General features: G+C 36.6%; 7 protein-coding genes and 1 long non-coding RNA gene across 16 annotated transcripts in view; 1 reads left to right on the plus strand and 7 right to left on the minus strand.

Moving 5' to 3' along the window:
* The window catches only part of LOC124189366 (junctophilin-2-like), a 24,068-nt gene extending 22,012 nt beyond the window's left edge, over nucleotides 1-2,056 (plus strand). For all 3 annotated transcript variants that reach the window (XM_046582038.1, XM_046582036.1, XM_046582035.1), the window contains one exon: nucleotides 108-2,056. In XM_046582038.1, the coding sequence (XP_046437994.1) occupies nucleotides 108-194 (87 nt within the window). In that variant the 3' untranslated portion in view covers nucleotides 195-2,056. The remainder of the gene's footprint in view (nucleotides 1-107) is intronic.
* A 2,944-nt stretch (nucleotides 2,057-5,000) lies between these two features.
* Nucleotides 5,001-8,973, minus strand: LOC124210475. 7 transcript variants are annotated; one of them, XR_006881208.1, is made up of 9 exons: nucleotides 8,778-8,973; nucleotides 8,617-8,711; nucleotides 7,786-7,931; nucleotides 7,609-7,688; nucleotides 7,166-7,276; nucleotides 6,614-6,806; nucleotides 6,099-6,187; nucleotides 5,912-6,032; nucleotides 5,001-5,542 (listed from the first exon to the last, which is right to left on the minus strand). It is a non-coding gene; the product is annotated as an uncharacterized LOC124210475 (long non-coding RNA). The 7 variants fall into 7 exon arrangements; XR_006881214.1 differs by lacking the exon at nucleotides 6,614-6,806 and having other exon boundaries at nucleotides 7,174-7,276; nucleotides 8,778-8,971; XR_006881211.1 differs by lacking the exon at nucleotides 6,614-6,806 and having other exon boundaries at nucleotides 7,160-7,276; nucleotides 8,778-8,971.
* A 313-nt stretch (nucleotides 8,974-9,286) lies between these two features.
* Nucleotides 9,287-10,354, minus strand: LOC124210470. The gene is made up of 2 exons (XM_046608555.1): nucleotides 9,929-10,354; nucleotides 9,287-9,864 (listed from the first exon to the last, which is right to left on the minus strand). Exons 1-2 carry the CDS (start codon nucleotides 10,255-10,257, stop codon nucleotides 9,630-9,632), a joined length of 564 nt encoding a protein of 187 aa, XP_046464511.1. The 5' UTR covers nucleotides 10,258-10,354; the 3' UTR covers nucleotides 9,287-9,629.
* Nucleotides 10,355-10,999: 645 nt separating this feature from the next.
* On the minus strand, nucleotides 11,000-13,035 carry LOC124208935. Its single transcript, XM_046606834.1, has 4 exons — nucleotides 12,851-13,035; nucleotides 12,151-12,224; nucleotides 11,546-12,071; nucleotides 11,000-11,475 (listed from the first exon to the last, which is right to left on the minus strand). The coding sequence occupies exons 3-4, from the start codon at nucleotides 11,857-11,859 to the stop codon at nucleotides 11,178-11,180; spliced, it is 612 nt and encodes a 203-aa protein (XP_046462790.1). The 5' UTR covers nucleotides 11,860-12,071; nucleotides 12,151-12,224; nucleotides 12,851-13,035; the 3' UTR covers nucleotides 11,000-11,177.
* Nucleotides 13,036-14,224: 1,189 nt separating this feature from the next.
* LOC124207815 lies at nucleotides 14,225-15,102 on the minus strand. Its single transcript, XM_046605475.1, has 2 exons — nucleotides 14,740-15,102; nucleotides 14,225-14,665 (listed from the first exon to the last, which is right to left on the minus strand). The coding sequence occupies exons 1-2, from the start codon at nucleotides 15,030-15,032 to the stop codon at nucleotides 14,386-14,388; spliced, it is 573 nt and encodes a 190-aa protein (XP_046461431.1). The 5' UTR covers nucleotides 15,033-15,102; the 3' UTR covers nucleotides 14,225-14,385.
* Nucleotides 15,103-15,598: 496 nt separating this feature from the next.
* On the minus strand, nucleotides 15,599-16,527 carry LOC124207905. Its single transcript, XM_046605582.1, has 2 exons — nucleotides 16,146-16,527; nucleotides 15,599-16,064 (listed from the first exon to the last, which is right to left on the minus strand). Exons 1-2 carry the CDS (start codon nucleotides 16,439-16,441, stop codon nucleotides 15,767-15,769), a joined length of 594 nt encoding a protein of 197 aa, XP_046461538.1. The 5' UTR covers nucleotides 16,442-16,527; the 3' UTR covers nucleotides 15,599-15,766.
* Nucleotides 16,528-17,069: 542 nt separating this feature from the next.
* On the minus strand, nucleotides 17,070-18,030 carry LOC124200663. The gene is made up of 2 exons (XM_046596936.1): nucleotides 17,691-18,030; nucleotides 17,070-17,580 (listed from the first exon to the last, which is right to left on the minus strand). The coding sequence occupies exons 1-2, from the start codon at nucleotides 17,975-17,977 to the stop codon at nucleotides 17,271-17,273; spliced, it is 597 nt and encodes a 198-aa protein (XP_046452892.1). The 5' UTR covers nucleotides 17,978-18,030; the 3' UTR covers nucleotides 17,070-17,270.
* A 499-nt stretch (nucleotides 18,031-18,529) lies between these two features.
* LOC124189717 lies at nucleotides 18,530-19,496 on the minus strand. Its single transcript, XM_046582167.1, has 2 exons — nucleotides 19,090-19,496; nucleotides 18,530-19,009 (listed from the first exon to the last, which is right to left on the minus strand). Exons 1-2 carry the CDS (start codon nucleotides 19,407-19,409, stop codon nucleotides 18,718-18,720), a joined length of 612 nt encoding a protein of 203 aa, XP_046438123.1. The 5' UTR covers nucleotides 19,410-19,496; the 3' UTR covers nucleotides 18,530-18,717.
* Between the last annotated feature and the right edge of the window lie 8 nt (nucleotides 19,497-19,504).

Consider the following 19,504-nt stretch of genomic DNA (forward strand, 5'->3'; position numbering starts at 1 on the left):
AGAATATTGTGTGCACATCGTTCAAATATGTCAACAAGAAATTAGAGCTAAACCAAAAAACCCAACAAAGCGAGTCGGCTGTTAAATCCGGTTATTTTTATTTACAGGCTTGGTTGGCTCGTCAACAGTTGACGATTTTCATCTTGATCATCAATCTTTCACTAGCATACCTCTTCTTCAAGCTACTTACATAGCAACAATGAAAAAAAAGAATAAAAATAAAAAATAGGTGACATGTTTTTTTATCAATTGGAATAGCTGCTGCTCAAACCAATCCAAGTTTGACATGGCAAAGAAAAATTGGTTTTATGCGAATGAGGACGAGAGAAAACCTACAAGTGATTCTTTGAAAACGTTTGAGTGAACTTGATTGCCTTGATTAGATATGATGCTGTTTTCAATTCCCCACTCCTTTTTCCTCTCTGTTTTTAGCCCTTTGATCACTGACATGTCCATAAAGCTGTAAAAATTGAAACTGTGGGAGTTTCTAATCTAAAAGCTTCTCCACATACCAAGAGAACTTTTCGCGCTCTAGAACGAAATAAAATTAATTCATGTTTACCCAACAGGGCAACGATTAGTCACTGGTCTTTTTAAATTGGGAGACTTGACGACGAAAAGGATTGATAGGATTATTGGATTTTTATTGCAAGAAAGAGCCGAGAGGACGAGAAAAGATTTTAAAAGGTGGCACTTTCCCCACATACAGTGTACTTGATGCTAATGAAACGACAACACAAATTGTGACATTTTGTTTACTTCATTCTTTATAGTCATGTTGTTTGCCTGAATTTTGTTATTATTTTAATATTTTGAAGGAAAACAAAAATAATCCTCTCGTCGCCAAATGCAGTTGCATTTCCCGACCATCAGATGGCGTTTGTTATGAATTTTTTGAACGCCACATTTTTAGAAAAAAAAAATCATTTCTTTTGTAAAAAGAAATTTTCAAAGTATTGGTGAATTTTGAAGTCGCGCCACACAAGTCCAAGGGTTAGTGCCTTTTTTTCAATCTTCACGTACATAATTTCTGTCTGTCTAGTCCATTTGCTCTTCCTTCTTTATTAATGAAGTCAATTTCGGTCATCGAGTGATCGAATGAAACTACGCGTTTAAAGTATTTTTTGAGAAAAAAAAACCCACACACGTTATGTGTCAGCAAAGAGTAGATGAGCTACGGCCGCAGTAACGGTCGATTCCTTTTCACACTTTGTTTAATATGACATGAATAAAGCCCAGCATAAAAGCCCACAATTTCATTGTATGAAAATTATTTTGTAATCACGCTGAGACCCTTCCCTTTGGTCTTCTCTTCGGTTTTAGTTTGAGGTTTTTGTCTTCTTCTGATATAATCCTTTTTGATTTGTTTTAAATTTCATGTCCACCCTCCTCCCCCCTTTCTCGTTTCCCTTTTCTTTATTTTTCACGGACTCGGTGACATCAACAACCGGAACTTATATTATATCGATCATTTGTAATTTTGTATACGAAATCCAACAATTGGCTTTTAAATTGTATCATATGAAATTTGAGAAAAACAAAACAAAAAGTATACCCGCCCTAGTCTCTGAATCCTCTTCTGTTACAGTCTCTGTTTGGATTCATTGGAACTTTTGCATAAACAGTTTAATCTTTGACCTTCTTTCCAGTTTGAAATCATCAGAACTTGACTTGTTTGTTTCCTTTTCTTTTTTACTTGTTAAAAGTTTTTTGTTCTCTTGATTTCTCTTTTTCTTTTGCTGTCAAAATGAGCGTGTTACCAGTAACCTGGCCCCAGCGTTTGTGTTGTCACTTAATTGATGATCATTACTCTCCTTTTTTTCAAACCAGCCTTTTTTCTGTTTTTTTCTGTCTCGGTCGTTCACACAATTCATTCTATTCTGTGACTGGATCCCTCTCTTTTGTTACCCAATTATTCTAGCTCCAGATCCACATCCGTTCATTTTAATACCTATAACTCAATTTGTTAGAGATGAAGAAAAAGAAAGAGGATAAAATAAGAAAACGGGCGAGGACGAAGAGGAGAAGATGTGAATACAAATTTGTGAGATAATAATAACTTTCACACATAGTTAAATTTACTTGAGTTATGTATTTCTATACAAGCGCATTCGAAGCACAAAATTTATATCCATCGCTTTTACTTAGTTAAAATATTTTCCCCTGTCTCTTGGTTCTTCTTTCTGCATAAAAAGTCTATAAAAAGACGGTCTACCGCCACCGGAACTGGAGCATCAATAAAGGTTGGAAGGTATGCTGAAGTGCTGAAGTGGCGTGATTTTTTTCATAGGTGGTACATTCTATACTAGACTTGTCATGTCGATCTCGTATCTGGTAAGGCTTTTTCTTTATTCGAGATTCTAACACAAATTTTTTTTAATACACTTAAAATATTATTCGTTAAGCACGCTTACACCCCATTCATATCGCTCAAGGGAAAGTCCTGAAATCCCCCACCAGGTGCCACTGCAGTTTAATAACAACAATGGCTGCCATGGTTAGTGCACGGTTAGCTGTCTTTCACGTTTCGATTGGTTGCGATGCAGTACTTAAAGTGAACTATTAAACATTTCAAAAAGTTTGTTAAGTAGCAAAATGTGGTAAAGCAGATTAAGTGTGAAACCAACATTACAGGTATTTAGCTTAGTTGATTTAACAATTTGTATTTCTTTATTTCCTTGAGTTGCAATCTCACACTTATCAATTCTTTAGATGTCTGATTTTTTTTAAACAGTGAGATCCTTGTGAATGGAAAACATCATGATCGACAGGCTATTCTTTTATTGCAAGAAAGAGAATTATGATTGAAACAAATGCAAAATATCCAACTGGAATTCCCTTTGTATTCATGGTGTAAGTCAACAATAACAGTGCACGGTTAGTTGCTGTCTTTCACGTTTCGATGCAGTATAAAGTGAACTATTAAACATTTCAAAAAGTTTGTTAAGGAGCAAAATGTGGTAAAGCAGATTAAGTGTGAAACCAACATTATAGGTATTCTGCTTAGTTATTGATTTAACAATTTGTATTTTTTTATTTCCTTGACTTGCAATCTCACACTTATCAATTCTTTTGATGTCTGATTTATTGAAACAGTGATATCCTTGTGAATGGAAAACAGCATGATCCAGGTTGTTCTTCAATTGCAAAGAAAGAGAATTATGATTGAAACAAATGCAAAATATCCAACTGGAATTCTCTTCGTATTTGTTGTGTAAGTTTTACTGTAAGTTGTAGGCCCTACCGTAAAGTTTATACTAATTCTTTTTACTTCTTCTTTTGATCATGATCAGAATTTTGGAAAATATTCTTTCCAGAGAATAACACCTTAAAAGAAAGAACTGTGGTTGTGATAATGTAGCAGCATTGCGTGAGTATTAGGTTTATTATTACCCATTTTTGTTTGGTATGATTTTTTCTTATTTTATTATAAGTCTTATTTAGCTAGAGCAGGGATCCTTTTCATTTTGCTGTTTAAAATTTTAAACATCTCTTGTTTACAAGGCTAGACGATGGCTTAGATCGTTTTTCATCAGTCAGAAAAAAACAGTAGTGTCACTGTTTCAGTTACTTTACTTTACGCAATTCTAAAGACATTTATCGGCTGTTAACGTTAGATAATTTTGTGTGATAACTGACAGTAAGCCACAAAGCTCCCTTGTTAGACTTTGGTAATTTGCTTGTCTACTTTCGGATTTTAAAGGAGTTAGTACTTAGTACTTCATTTAGTACTTATTAGACGCCCAAAAGAACTAACAGCCGAATGTTCACATTCGGCTTTTTCCTGCATTTATCCTGAATTAATTTCCTGAATTTTTCCTGAACTACAGGATATGGCATAAGACAACAATTAGTGCATATTCTTGATTTGCTGATTTGATTCAATATTTTTGAAGTGCTCTCCATTGTTTTTTGTTGACTTGTTTCTCTACGCCTAATAATAGCATCATGCTTGTTATTGATTATGATTGTTCTTGTTATTGATCAAATCCTACTTAAATCTCCTTTTAGGTGAATCTGTCGTCGCCATTCCATAGACTGGCCCATTGGGATGGTGAAACTGAGGAGAAAACGCTGAAATTCAAGATGTTGATGTAGATAAATTAAAAGTGCATATCTGGGCTCCCTTCTTTTCTGTGGCCCCGTTTCCCTAACTAACCACTAACCAACGCCCGCCGGTGGTCACTCACCCGCTGTGAAACCAGGAGGAGGGGAGGGCTCTGGTCGAACGGGGACTTGGAAGGCGCATGATCCGACGAAAACTTTTAGAGGGTCATGAGTCTAACCCGGAAGCCTAGTAGTGACTAATCGCTCCCCAGTAAAACTTGCCTCGCACTCTTCTCTCCTCTTCCATTTCCAGGTAATCTCCCTGGATCTACGCCGACACTGCATGTGTGAGTTTTGGCAAGCAATCCGCCACCCAATTTGACAAAAAGTGATAGTTTGTTTTCATGGAAATTGCGTCAGACGGTTAAAAAATTTCTAGTTCAACAATCTCATGTAGAAATTTGCATCTAGTCTACTGGTGCACTTTGCGATTCTTTAAGCTTTATCAATTTATGTCATGTGTTAAAAGCAATTGTGGGTAGCTTAAAAATTGAACTAATTCGCTTTTTCAGAATAATTTGAAGATAGATCACAAGAAAATCTAAAAACAACAAAGTGATCTAAAACCAAAATATTCAGAAAAAGTTAGATCAATGTTTTAGCTACCCACAATTGCTTTTAACACATCACCTAAATTAATCAAGCTTAAAGAATCACAATTTGCACCAGTAGACTAGATGCAAATTTCTACATGAGATTATTGAACTAGAAATTTTTTAACCGTCTGACGCAATTTCCTTGAAAACAAACTACCACTTTTTGTCAAATTGGGTGGCGGATTGCTTGCTAAAAAGCCTCGCACAAAAAAAACTGTCTTGAACCGGACGCTCTGTTTAATGAATTGTTTATTTTGTTTGTGTTCCAGAATAAATATAGTTGACACAATATTTATATACAATGACATTTCATTTATTTATATATATAGATGGTTATAGATATACAACAATTGTGTGGTTTGATGTTGGAGATTGTGGGGTTTGAGGAATGGATGTAAGTGGATGTGGGATTTGATGTTGGTGTTTATGGGGTTTGAGGAATGGATGTGTAAGTGAGGAAGGTTAGATAGGTTAACAACAGATTTTATCACTAAGTATTGCGTATTCATTAAAAACACACCTCACTTCTTTTAGTAAATGATAATCAAATATCCCACCCCAACTTCCTCCTCATTCCCCAATCGCGGACATGTTTATTATTTGTTTGACATAAACCTCCCCGTATTACTTTTTTTTTGTTCCTTCTCAAAATATAAAAGGTAAACTGCATAGACACAAATAGCAATTAAACACAATACTGAATGCAACTTCTGTAGCACAAAACCAGCACCTTGGATGCACAAGGAACAGCAACTTGATGCAGATATCTTTCACCCCTGTCATAGGCTGCAACAACACGCCACATTGGACAGCAACACCACTGCTATGTAAACATGAACCTATAACCAAAGTAAAATTAATCTTCAGCATCATTGGAAATGCTTTATGAAATTAAAAAAAAATATGCTACATTATATTACTTCAAATATTCAACCCAAATATTATATGGCAATATTAACTGATACCTATCGTTGAAACTCAAATTTACATGAAACTAAATTACTCATTTAAGATTTAAATACAAAATTAATTTAAACTTTAAAGAATACTCTACTGTGGAACAAATAAACAAAACTTCTTTCAGTATCTGCCTTTCTTGCTTAAGGAAATAGCTGTTGACTTAACACCCAAAATGTTAAAAACTAACCAATGAATGCAAAGCTTAATCACATTTTAATTGTAAAATCTAAACTGGATAAGATTGTCACCTTCAAAAAGTGTATGTGTTCATGATGTTCACAGCAAAGGTAAATGCGACTTCCTTGCAGCCTGCACGATTGGATGGAAGTCCTAGATTGGATGGTTGAAGTTCCTTTTATCAAAAGGTGCCTGCAATCAAACATTACAAATGTTATTATCCAAATATATTTCAATCAGTTTAATTGATAATTTTACCATTCTTAACATTGTACAAGTAGAATGTTACTCAGCTTCTCGAAGTGGTGGAAAATATGGTCTCCAAGTCTTAAAGCATCAAAATTCATCTACAGATAAAAAATTACATTTAACACTTTCACTTTCAGGCACTTTCACTGCACGTGAATAGAATTTAATCGAATCAATACCAAGAATAAATAAATAGCAAGATCACCAACCGCCAACCCGAACCAACTAAAACCCATCACAAATTCTAAAAAATGCCTAACAAATTACAAATAGCAATCAAGCTAATTAAGCTAACATCAAAACCCCTAACAAATAAAAATGGCGACTCTTTCTCTCAAAAGCTTCAGCTGACAAAAAAACAAGAAAAGGGTAAGGGCTTAAAAGGCTAGCCTACGCCCAACAACTGAAGACAAACCTGGCCACCAGATGTCATCTTCAAGCCAACAACAATAACAATTTTAAAAAAATTATTACGACTTAATCCATCAGGGGAACTTCACAATTTGATGAATGGACCAATTTACCAAATTCGTCAATCACTTCAATCAGGCTCTGAGCAGAGCGACTGATTTGGTAGTGGAGGACACGGAACCAACTGCAATTTACTTTGATTTCATCTTCGCTCAACGCCTTCTAGAGTTGAGCAGCTTCTGGGTTGCAGGTTGCTACTCTCGTCGACCATCTTCGCTCAATTTTAGATTACAAGTGATTCGTATCCTGAGTGTCAGAGCACACGAAATAGCGTTAACTGGATGAATTCTTCCTGCACTGTTTTATGGCATAACAAAATTGACGTTGACGAAGAATTCATCGATCATTTTTCATTCAGTTTTGCAAACAAAAAATAATTGTGTATAGTAAAAGTTACTGAAACAGTGAAACTAATGTTTTTTGAACGATGAAAACAATCTAAGCAATCGTAAAGTCATCTAGCGTTGTAAACAAGACATTTTTTAAATTTAAAACAGTAAAATGAAAAGGATCCCTGCTCTAGCTAATCGAGACTTGCTAAAATTACTAAAATTAGAAACAAAAATAATAACAAGCGGAAAAATTAAAAAAAAAATTACACTCACGCAAAGACGCAATATTGTTACGCAATATTGTTGAAGATCGCAACCGCAGTTCTTTCTCCTAAGGCGTCATTCCCTGGTGGACAGAATATTTTCCATAGTTCTGATCATGACCTAAAGGAGAAATAAAAGGAATTAGTACAAACTTTACAATAAAACATACACCATATCTATGCAGGAAATTTTAGTTGAATATTTTGAATTTGTCTCAGTCTAAATTCACTTCATTTACAACTGCTAATAGAAGAACAGTCTCTTAGAAGTTAGAAGTTGAGGAATTTTTAAAAATACAAAGTATTAAATCAACTAAGCAGAATATTGTAAATGTAGGATACAGATGATAGATGACCTGCATTCTTCTTTTCTTTAAGTTCAATTTAAAACTCACTTTAACTGAGCAAAATTAAATTGGATTTTTTTTAAATTCATTTAGAAATTTTAATTACAGGCCTACTGCTATTAAATGCTTTGAAAAGCTTTGGCAAAGCATTTGCACCTGCAGCTCATCTTTTTTACTCAAACAAACCTGAAATAGACAGAAATATTGAAGTAGAATATATCTGCGTGCGGACGAATTTTATTTTTCATTAAAAATGCTGTTGTTTTAATCTAAAATATTTTACCTCGGCTAATCGTAGCCATTCATCGGCATCTTGAGGAGATAAATATGCAGCTATCAAAGATAACTGGTATCACTTTTCATACTCTCCAAGGTCCTCATAGAACATGCTTAATAATGCTTGTTTAATTTAAAGTGGGCCTGAATGACCTAGAAAAAAAAGACATTCAGGCACAAATTTAATCGACATTCAGGCCCTGGGCCTGAACTGTTACTTTTTCATTGGATGGTGCCTAAAACAGACATTTCTAAAAGACGTTAGAATATGACAGTGATTGATGATTTCTGAGTTTCTACTTTCTAAGGCCATAAATTAAGCGCTGTTTTACAGTAAGAAAAAGAAACAATAAATATTATGAGAAAATAATCAGATTGTAAACACAATAACAAGTGACTTCCTGGCTATTACAAAAGAGTACTGATATTCACTTAGAATATCATAACTACACATTTTGGCAGTTTCCCCATTCCCCTGCCAAATGTTGACAGACAAAAGAGGAAAAAACTAATTTGCAAAAATGTGGCTTTTGTAAGTAGTAAGCTCGAAGTAGTGTATGTTTATAATTTCACTCAAATGAAAAACAGAAAAAAAATGAAATATGTGGGACCAATATAATACGAAAATATCAATATAATATTACATTTCTAAGATTTTTTCTAGGACACTAAAATGGTTCCTGAGTTGTAAACTGGGTTATAATTGGATATTGTCCATCTAACTATTTTGAATGACAATCCACTTGAACTTTACGTTGAAATAGTAACGATGCATAATGGAAAAATGCTAATAAAGAACTCAAGATGTGAAGTCTACTATTCAAGCAACCCCATTTACCTCTGGCTGATATCCTGCATTCATACCGTACGTTCACATTTCGCAAGCTCTTTTCGTCCTTTTCGTAAATTTATTCAAAAGCTTTCTTTCTTTTCCTTACACAACAAAAATATTACTTAAAAACTCTTCTCCACCTTGTTATTGAACAATTTTAACCTTACCTTACGAACTTTTGATGTAAACGTCTTTTGTTATCCGTGGGTCTTGTTACTGTAGGTTAACACACACGGAAAGTACCGTTGACAATCCAAAATCCAAATCATAACGTGGTCACCAACCGCCATATTTTTTCAACGATAGTAAAGAAGGAGACAACAGTTATTCATGTCTGGCCTGCCGCGAGATGGAGCAGCACGGATTCATAGCTAGACGTTTACGCCATCTAGGGTGGGGTATTCGAGTCTAAAGTTTACCAAACCATTAACGATTAACGGTTTTTTGGACACGCTATTGTAACCTATCCATAACCTTCAATAAAATAAAACAGTTGACATATTTTTCGTACATGTAGTTCAAATTAAGATCAGACAAAAATCATTAGTTTCTGTCGGTTTAGTCCATTTCGTTTTTTTTCTTCCTCCCTCATAAAGAAAGAGGATAAAATAAGAAAACGGGCGAGGAGAAGAAGAGAAGATGTGAATCATACAAATTTATGAAATAATCACATCGATAAATTCACCTGATTTATATTTCCATGCGAGCGCAAAGCACTACAACTATATCAATTGCTTTTTCAACTGTATTTACTAAGATAAGGATCGGGAATTGAAAGGGAAATTGATAACATATTGGTCTGTTTATTTCCAAGGAATCTCAAGAACATGTTATTCATTCCTTTAAAATTAATTAATTATTAATTAGTTATCGCCTTAAACTTCGGTGCCTTAGTTCATGGACATCGGTTAATATGCGAATAATAGAAACTTCTCGCTTGTCCACAGATTTGAAAAGCGCTTAACAAGTGTTAAAACTACTTGCTTGAGAGCAAATCGGAGTTGACCGAGACGTAGTAGTTAGTTAGTTACTGTAGAAGTAGTTGTTGTCGTGTAACCATAATACAGGAAATATTTTGGATCGCCTACAATCATCGGCCGACGAAAGTATGGATTGTAGTTGTTATTAGAGGAAGAACGTTGACCGATTGTGGATCGAAGTTCGTATAATGGAAAATCAGGACGCCAGTATGCAAGCTGAGGATCAGGTTTACGTTCTTTCCTGATTATCTCGGGAACACTTGTTGCTTCAACTCTGTAAAACAAAAAACTGAATCTAGCAAATATGTCGAATTAATGTTTACTTTTTTACTCCTTACTCGTTTACAGGAGATGGTTCAATATTTTCGTCGTCCTCTTCAAGAGCCCTTCTTTTTCGACCAGTATTGCAGGTTGCAGCGGTCGATACAGTGCATGTCGTGGTTGTTGTTGTGGTTGTCGTCGTAGTTGTTGTTGTAAGTAAAGAACCGAATAAAAAGCGTTTGCCATTATAAGCTAAATTTGGGGTCCGGCTATCAGAGATTGGATAGTAGTTTGGGTATTGATCGGTTGGGTTTGGATAAAAACTGTCGTCAAAGTAAGGCTGATATTGAGCCTTTCCTTGAACTATCACAACGTAAACAGAAAACAAGAAAATGAAGAAACGCATCTTGTTTTTAAAACTATAGGTACTTTTGTCGGAATTCAGACAGTGGCTCACTGAAATCTTCAGCTGAGACTGCCAAGTTTGCTCTGCAATCGCAGAAGTTTATATACTGTTCATGACGTGGACAAAAGACCAATTTATGAACGATTCCAACTCCTTTTTGGTTAGTTTCACATCCTGTATTTTATATACGCAATTTTCTCATTTGAAATGAAATTATAAAAAAATCGTGTCTTAAGCCGAAGGCTAAAAGAAGCTTGCATTGCTGTAAAAACTTATAATAGAACTAACTGTGCGACCGATTACTTAGCGACATAGCCTGAGGAACAATCAGCAGGAAATTAATTCCTTCGCCCTTGAAACTTTACTACACACATGTAAACACTTTTTTTTTTAATCGTTTAAATGTATTAGGGCACGGTTTTGGTTAAATAAAAAATAAATAAAATATGTACGTGTTTCAAGATTAGCTGTTGTAACGAAATTAGTTAACGCAATTAATATGACTGCAAAATATTTGCATTCGTATCATTTGCGTTTGATGAAGCCTACAACTGCACAGCCTACGTACGCTGAAATTAAACATAAATTTCTCCAACATAACAACTGAAACCAACATGCATTATTTTTATTTCTTGTCTCATCAAGTAGATTTATACCGTATTGAACCTCTTCAAAATAGCTGTGAGGTAATCAAAATCTTCAGTCTTCGCCTTAATTGACCTTATTATTGATTGTTTTAAAATATTATAAGTGCTGTGTATATTTCCATGCAATCTCTGAGCACAAAAAATTATCCATTCGATTTTTTAACTCTTGAGAATTCTTATACGTGCTATCGCCTTAACACTTTCGTCATAAGTAAGTAATGGAAACAAAATCACACATCTTTTAAGTCAGAAAACAGTGTTAGAATGCGCATTTTAACACTGATTGAAACCGCTGCCCGACGAACAAACTGGTGTCGACCTGGAAGTTACAGTGTAGGTATATGTAGTTGTTGTCGTGATGAAACCAATAGTATAGATTAAAAATCTTGGATCGGCTGCAATTACTGGACGACGAATGTAAGGATTGTAACTGTTAGGAGAAAGGCGTTGGCCGATTGTTGAGCGTAGCTCGTAATACGGATAATCAGATTCACGCTCGAATGCCTCTTGAGGATTTGGTATGCGTTCCTTCCTGTTGACATCCATCTCCGCAAGTTCAGTAGTTTCAACCCTGGTGCAAGCAAATATTGAGTCCATTTAGGTGCTTAAATAATCGGAAACTTTTTCGACTTGTTTTGTACTTGATTACAGGAGAAGGATCGACGATGTCATCATCGTCTTCTAGAAACCTTCGACGGCGACCGGATGCAAGGCAGGCAACATTAGTGTAAACCGTACAGGTAGTAGTCGTTGTTGTTGTTGAAACTGTCGTCGATGTATATCCATATAAAAAGCCCGGTAAAAAGCGATTCTCGTAACCAGGGTTTGGGGTTCGACCTTCTGCTACTGGATAGCTTGGATATTGATAAAAACTGTCATCATAGTAAGGCTGATATTGAGCCTTTCCTTTGACAATAACAATGCAAAAAGTTAATAAAGATACAACAAAACGCATCTTAATATACACAAATTCTTTTGTTTTCTTTACTATTATGAACTCAAACTGGTTTGCCGAACGTTGGTATAGCGACTGTAGATTTTGCTACGGAATCGGGGATGTTTATATACTGCAGATGATACAAGTAAAAACCTATTTGCGGTTTACTTTAACTCGTATTTTCTTGGTTCAAGAATTCACTTCCTGTGTCCGCTATTTTCTCATTAGGACTGAAAGCGCCATTGGCAAAATTAAATTCAGAAATTAGTGTTTTTTACGTTGTTGAATCACTATATTGCTGCTATTAACTTATTATGCGGTCGATTAAACATTAGAAGTCCGTTCTATACAGCTTAATTCTCATCGTCTCTCTGTAACTGGTACTGGATCCAGAGAATTTTAAATTTTAGGAAAAGCATCATATAGGTACTGACAAAACAATTTAAAAAAAAATACGAATATTTACGCCCAAGGACAAAAATAAGCATCGTGATGGACCCTATTGACTGAAAAACTGTTATATAGACTTTAAATGCTTTCCAGCAGTGTTTCTATAGGCATTATTTTATTTTGCAGTCAATTGTTGTTTCCCTATGGCTCTGTGAAATAACACCAGTCTTACCGAATAACCAGAATCGAACCTAACCGTAAAAATTCGATAACCATATAACGAACAACGCGTGAATTTTTTAATATAAAATTAGTAGTAAGAGATGGGACAAATAAAACCCAATTTTCCACTACACTTTTTAAAATAAAATTTCCACAAAAAAGGTTGACCTAACAAATCAGATTACCTGATAACATATAGTTAATCACAATTCAGTTAGCATTAACATATTGTAACTTCTTTAGAAATGATCTAGTACAAAGAGCATAGTCACAGTCCCATACTAGTTAGGAGCCAATAATGTTACATCTATTACTCTGTTTATAATCATAGCAATTCGCGCCAGCACTCACTAGGTGTCTCTATGCAGTACAGTAAATTTTAAAAATAAACAATTACCTTATACAATTATCGTATTAGATAAAATGTGAAATCTTGATGATGTCGCCAATGTGGAATCTTGATGTTCTGATAACAGTCGGCGACTTGCTTTACATCGGCAGACTCGGGGAACACCCGGGGTCTCATGGCACTGCAACTGCCGTAGAAGCTTCAAGCTTGCACGTATTTCTTCGTAATCGTGATTCGTGAGTCTTAATCGATCTCGTTTGTTGTCGTAGTTGAAGGCTCACGTTTGATGAGGCACACACTCGTAGATCGACTTGGATTCCGATTCATAACGCCAACACATCGACTATGAAATCAATCTCACAGCCGATATAGAATTGTGGGTCATGGTACGGCTTCCGGCAAAAATTGGCTAATTAAAACAACGGCTGGTGCATCGCCCTTTCCGACTGCGGTAGCTGATGACCCAGCGGATGCGAGACTTCCAACAGACCGGATAAGGACTTGCTCACTGAGCTAAGCTGAAGTTTTACAGGCGCTAGTAAATGAACCAGCAATGTAGTGTTGATGCCAGCAGAACAATTTAACTGGTTTACTGTCCATCGACAGTTCCATTTTTTTTCCAACAAGTCTTGAATACTGTTCTGTCACTGTCACACACACACACTGCAGCAAGTTGGGCTAGGGCCTGTGCTGAAGTTGGCTCTGATCTGATTGGGCTTTGGGCGTTACCACGAGCAGGTGGCACGATCGCAAAACCTTCATCCTTCGTGGTCGAAACTGCTATCAACTTTACGAAAACACACACAACCCAACGGGATAACTATTTTATTTTGTGTCACTGTAATGTGTAATTATTCTCTTGTATGTTGAAAAGAAGTGGTATTCTAGGTGGGACTCAAGTCACACACCACGGCTTGCACTGCTGTTTTCGTCAATGTTTTCGTACGGCACGAACTTTGACGTTTTGACGACACCCATCCGACGACACTCAGAAAAACCCAACGTAGTCGCCATTTTTGTTTTCAACAGAAAAGAAAGATGGCCGGCATGGCCCAAATCTTCACAGTTATCCATGACTGCCGCTAGACGGCGCGCATTGCTTTTCGCAGACTTTTTCGCCATCTAGGGTTGGGCATTCGAGTTTAAAGTTTACAAATCGTTAACGACTTAACGGTTTAAGTTTTTCGGATTTCGGAGACGCTATTGTACCCTATACATAACCTCTAATAATTGTTTCGTACACAGTTGGAATTATGTACAATTATAGGAAAAAAATTTACTGTTTCCATTTGTTTAGTCCATTTCGTTTTTTTCCTCCTCCTTCACTAAAGAAATCTTGAGGATAAAATAAGAAAACGGACGTGGACGAAGGCGAGGAGATGAATTGACTAAAAAATTATGAGATAATCACATAAAAATAAATTCACTTAATTTATATGTATTTTCATGCGAGCGCAAAGTACAAAATTTAGATCCAGCGCTTTTTCAACTGAATTTACTAAGATAAGTATCGGCTATCGCCTTTAAGTTTCGTTACTACGGTAAATATTATAATTCATTTGCAATGCCAATTGCTATGTGATCTAACATTGGTTGAATCCACTTGGCTGAGAACAAACAGGTGTCGATCTGACGGTGGTGGTAAACGTTGAGGTGATAGGTCGGAAGAATAACCGTGGATCAGCAATAATCACTGGCTGACTAAGGTATGGATTATAATTGGCAGAAAGATAGAAACGATGGTCGAACGTGGACTCGGGCACTCCGTAATCAGGAGAGTCGCGCCAGTATGGCAATTGCGGATCAGCTTTGCGATCCTTCCTGATGGAGGGTTCCATCTCGGCAAGCTGTGTGACCTCGATCCTGTTTAAACAGCAAATCAATCCAAATTAATTTAATTTAGAGAAAAACTCCAATAATTGAAATCCTGAACTGACTTGTTGACTGGACTAGGTTCGATGGAGTCGTCATCGCTTGTAAGAAATCGTTTGCGGCGGCCAGCGCAAATCACAGCAGTGTAAACCGTGCAAGTAGTGGTGGATGTTGATGTCCTTGCATAAAGATTCCAGAAAAGACGGCCACCAGGAATCAAGTTTGGAGACGGAATAATGTCAGTGTCAGGATAGTAGCTTGGATGTTGATACAAGCCGTCGCTGTAGTACCGCAGATATTGGGCATTTCCCTGAACTATTAAAGCGGAAACGGACAATAGGAAAACGAAAAAATGCATAATTTCGTACAGATTATGTTCTCAGCTATAATATTCAGAATCTCGTCTCCAACAATTACTGGAGATTTAGCTGAGATGCAAGGCCTATATATACCTATGAACTTTATTTACATAGATGATCGACGTGATAATGCAAAATCACTTAGACCGAAAATCACTAGAAATTAACTGTCATCTTTGTTTGGCCGCTTATTCACGTGTACTTTGTACTCAGATATTGAGTTTACATAACACAGAACTTGGTTTCTTAAGCTAAAAGACGTTAATAAAATATTTCGAGTTCTTGTCAGCAGTCAAGAGTGTTGGGCAATTGCGGATGTGCTTTGTGCTGAAAAACGCAGAACTCCAATGTCCTTGAAAGTAAGCTGATTATCGCACCTCTCACAGAAGAAGGAGAATCAAAGTTTGAAAAAAATTCGGACCTAACGACCGAAATGCAAGAAGGTGATATGTATAATAATAATAATAATAATAATAATAGAAACGACAGAGGAAAGAATATGAGTATTAATTTTCTCACGGTATCTCGCCAGAGATTATATCAATGAATTTCACACGAGCATGTGTGCAGTTTAACAACATTGGTTTGTGTATTTACTACCATTCTGCAGTCTCTGAGTACAGAACAATTTCAATTATTAATTTTTACTGGGTAAGTGCTGATTATGTGTCGGTTAGGATGTGCCTTATGCAGTAAGTTTCAAGTAAATAATAAAAATGTGGATCAGATCCATTTAGCATTGGTTGAACCCACTTCCTTGAGAACAGATCGGAGTTGATCTGGAAGTTACTGTCGTTGTAGAAGTTGAAGTGGTTGTGAAGGCGTAATAATTCAGCAAAAAGCGTGTGTCAGCTATAACCACGGGTTGGCGCATGTATGGATTGTAGTATACGGGGAAAGGCGTTTGCTGGCCAAATGTGGATCGGAGCTCGTACGAAGGACCAACACCTCCGCGCCATAATGCGAATTGAGGATCAGCTTTACGTTCGTTCCTTATAGAATCAATTTCAGCCATCTGCGTAACCTCCACTCTGTTGAAATAAGAAATCATTCGAAATTTTAACAACTTCAATTTTTTAAGCATTTAATTGGGTATCTCATTAGTTACTTACTCGTTTACTGGAGATGGTTTGATTGCTTCTTCATCGTCTTCCAAGAATCTTCTGCGGCGACCACCAACGCAAGCCACGTTAGTTGATACCGTGCAAGTAGTGGTAGTAGTAGTTGTACTTGTCGTAGTTGTCGTACGTAAAAAAAGACGATTGTCGTAACCTAAATTCGGGGAACGTCCATCAGCAAATGGGATGATTGGATAGTTGTACGCACTGTCGTCGTAGTATGGCTGATACTGGGCATTTGCGTAAAAAATCACAACGCAAATGGAAAAAAGAAAAACGGAAAAATTCATTTTGATTTTTCTTCAAAAGATAACGATCGCTTGCCAAGGGACTCTGTTTTGCCGAAATCCAAAGGAGCGACTGTGAATTTTGCAATGATACGAAGGGGTTTATATACTGCAGCCTGCTGAAAAAAATAATGGCAAAATTTTATATGCGGTTAAATTGGATCCTTAGGCTACAATTGGCCCTTCCACATCCCGTCGCCAATCCGTTCCCTGGCATTGTATATTGTCATGAAGTGCTAACGAGAGTAAGGCTTAATTATTACGCCATGGGGAAAACTAAGGTTAGAATTCGTTTAATGCGTGTGCAGTTTCTGGAGTCTTCTATTTCTTATTTGGTTAAACAACTGCTGTTCTCTTTGTCCTATATACGATGTCATTACCACAGGAAAAATCAGCAGGGAAGTTTTGCAATGCCCTTGAAACTATGCTTCTACTGTAAACGTACCAAGTCAAATATGCATGTTTTCACGTTATGTTAGGTGTCCGTGGATTTATTCCCGTCTGTACCACACTAAAAGCAACGTAGTACTCCGAGCGAATTGGGTTGAAGGAAAGAGCGGAGAGCATAATAACAAATTCGTATTTTCTAGATAAATAATTCGAAACGTTTTCTTTTTAAAAAAGAGATTGATTATTTTGGTACGTGTATTTCCAAACAATCTCAAAGAACAGCAAACCGTTATCCATTTCCTCCTCATGAAAAAGTTAATATTATTAATACCATCACTTTATCTCCTCAAATGTAACATTGCCAATAATATAAAGGAAATACACGTTCAGAGAAAAATATTTTCACGTTCAACATGACCGTCATCCAGCCGCACTTTATCGATTAACACGGCTGGAATCCACTTGTTGCTGAACAGATTGGTGTTGATCTGAAAGTGGTAGTCGCCGTAGAAGTCGTTGTTGTCGTGAAGGCATAATAATTAAGCAGAAAGCGAGTATCGGCGACAATAATCGGTTGGCGTAAGTAAGGATTATAATTCGTAGGGTAATTCAAACTTTGGCCGAATGTTGACCGGATTTCGTACGGAGATGGAGGATGTTCGAAACCTCCACGCCAAAATGCATATTGCGGTTCCGCTTTACGCGTTATCTTGGGAGCCGACTCCATTTCGACAAGCGGCGTAATTTCAACCCTGATGATTTCGAATCAACAAGAGATTTCAAAAATTTGCGTACAAACGAATCAGTAATCCGTAATAAAAGCTCATTGTGAACTTAAGCAATATATACCATACCCACTTACTTGTCAACTGGAGAAGGTTCGATGGAATCATCTTCTTCCAAAAATCTTCTGCGGCGACCACCAACACAAGCAACGCCAGTCGAAACCGTGCAAGTAGTGGTCGTGGTGGTTGTGGCTGTAGTAGTTGACGTACGTAAATAAAGACGATGGTCAAAACCTAAGTTTGGGGTCCGGCCATCAGAAATCGGATAGTTTGCATATTGATACAAACTGTCTTCATAGTATGGCTGATATTGGGCTTCAACTGCAGCAAAAGAAACAGACAAAAACAGAACGAAGAATTTCATTTTGTCTAATCTCTAAAAATTGCAGTCTGGTTTGCTGAAATGTGCAGTAAAGACTGGTGAATTTACTTGAAATTTGTGAAGTTTATATACCGGTACAGCTGATTACTTGAAGAAAAGCAGGCGTGGTATACGTTTTCAATGCTTATTCGGTTGGTTAATTCACATCCTGTATTTGTTTTTCGTACTTTATAGTTTAAGTCGGCGATTAAAAACTTTTACGCTAAAGGCTATACTCTGATGACGGAACTCTTGCAATACTGTATTCTTCTGCAATTGTTGAAGCAATTAAACTTAGATTTTATACAGTTCATTGATCGTCCGACGTATTTACTGGGATATAATCGGTAGAAAATTCCCAGTGGCGCTTTAGCTGCGGTGTCATTGTTTGCTTGTAAGTCCATAGGCATTAAGGAATATTACGAAAAATTACCTAGCTAGGACTACTCCTTCGCACCCCTTCGAAAGTGCGGCTAATACACAACTTTACTAGAGGGACAAATGTAAAAATTACGAAAAAAAAAAATGAGCAACGAATTGTTTCCAGCAAAAGTATACTGAATAATTATCAGGTGGTGTATTTCCATGCAATCTCATAACAATCCTTTCCTTTTAAACAAATAATTAAGTTTATTATTACGATTATCGCCTTAATTTTCTTCTCCAATAAATAATGGAAATAAGGATTAGTAGCTAAAAAATAATCTATTAATTAGCTAAAAGCTAAAAATGAATAGTCAGTTTTAACACTGGCTAAAGCTGCTTCCTGAAGAACAAATTGGTGTCGATCTTGAAGTAACAGTAGAAGTGGATGTCGATGTTGAGGTGACGCGAATCAAGAATCGTGGATCCGCATTAATCACTGGTCGGCGAACATACGGATTGTAATGCACGGGGAAAGGTTGTTGGCGGAATGTGGACTGGATTTCGTACAAAGGATGTTCATAACCTCCACGAAAAAATGGGAATTGAGGATCAGCTTTACGTTCCATCCTGGCTGAAGGCTCCATCTCTGCAATCTGAGTAACCTCGACTCTATTGAAAAAAAAAAAAATAATAATTTAAAAATCGGTTGGGCACGTATTGGAAGGAAAACTTCGCTTGACTATACTGACTTGTTTACTGGAGAAGGCTCAATGAGGTCGTCATCATTGACGCCAAGAAATCTTCTACGACGACCACCAACGCAAGCCACATTAGTTGATACCGTGCAAGTAGTGGTAGTAGTAGTTGTAGTTGTAGTCGTCGTTGTGAAAAGGTTAGTTGCCAGTTGGAATAAGAAACGGTTTTCGTCCACGTAGTTTAAGGGAGGCTGAATGTCAGCTGGCGGATAAATTGGATACGGATACGCATCATCGTAGTATGGCTGGTATTGGGCATTTCCTTGAACTAAGAAAAAAGCAGTAACTGACAATAAGGAAACAAGGAATTTCATTTCAGCTTCAGAAAATAGAATTTTCGTCGAATATTGAGAGAATGCTGCTTGCTGAAAATTCCAGTAGCGACTGCGAAATTTCGAATGATTCTATG

Source organism: Daphnia pulex, chromosome 1 (genome assembly GCF_021134715.1).
Source record: "Daphnia pulex isolate KAP4 chromosome 1, ASM2113471v1".
NCBI lineage: Eukaryota > Metazoa > Arthropoda > Branchiopoda > Diplostraca > Daphniidae > Daphnia > Daphnia pulex.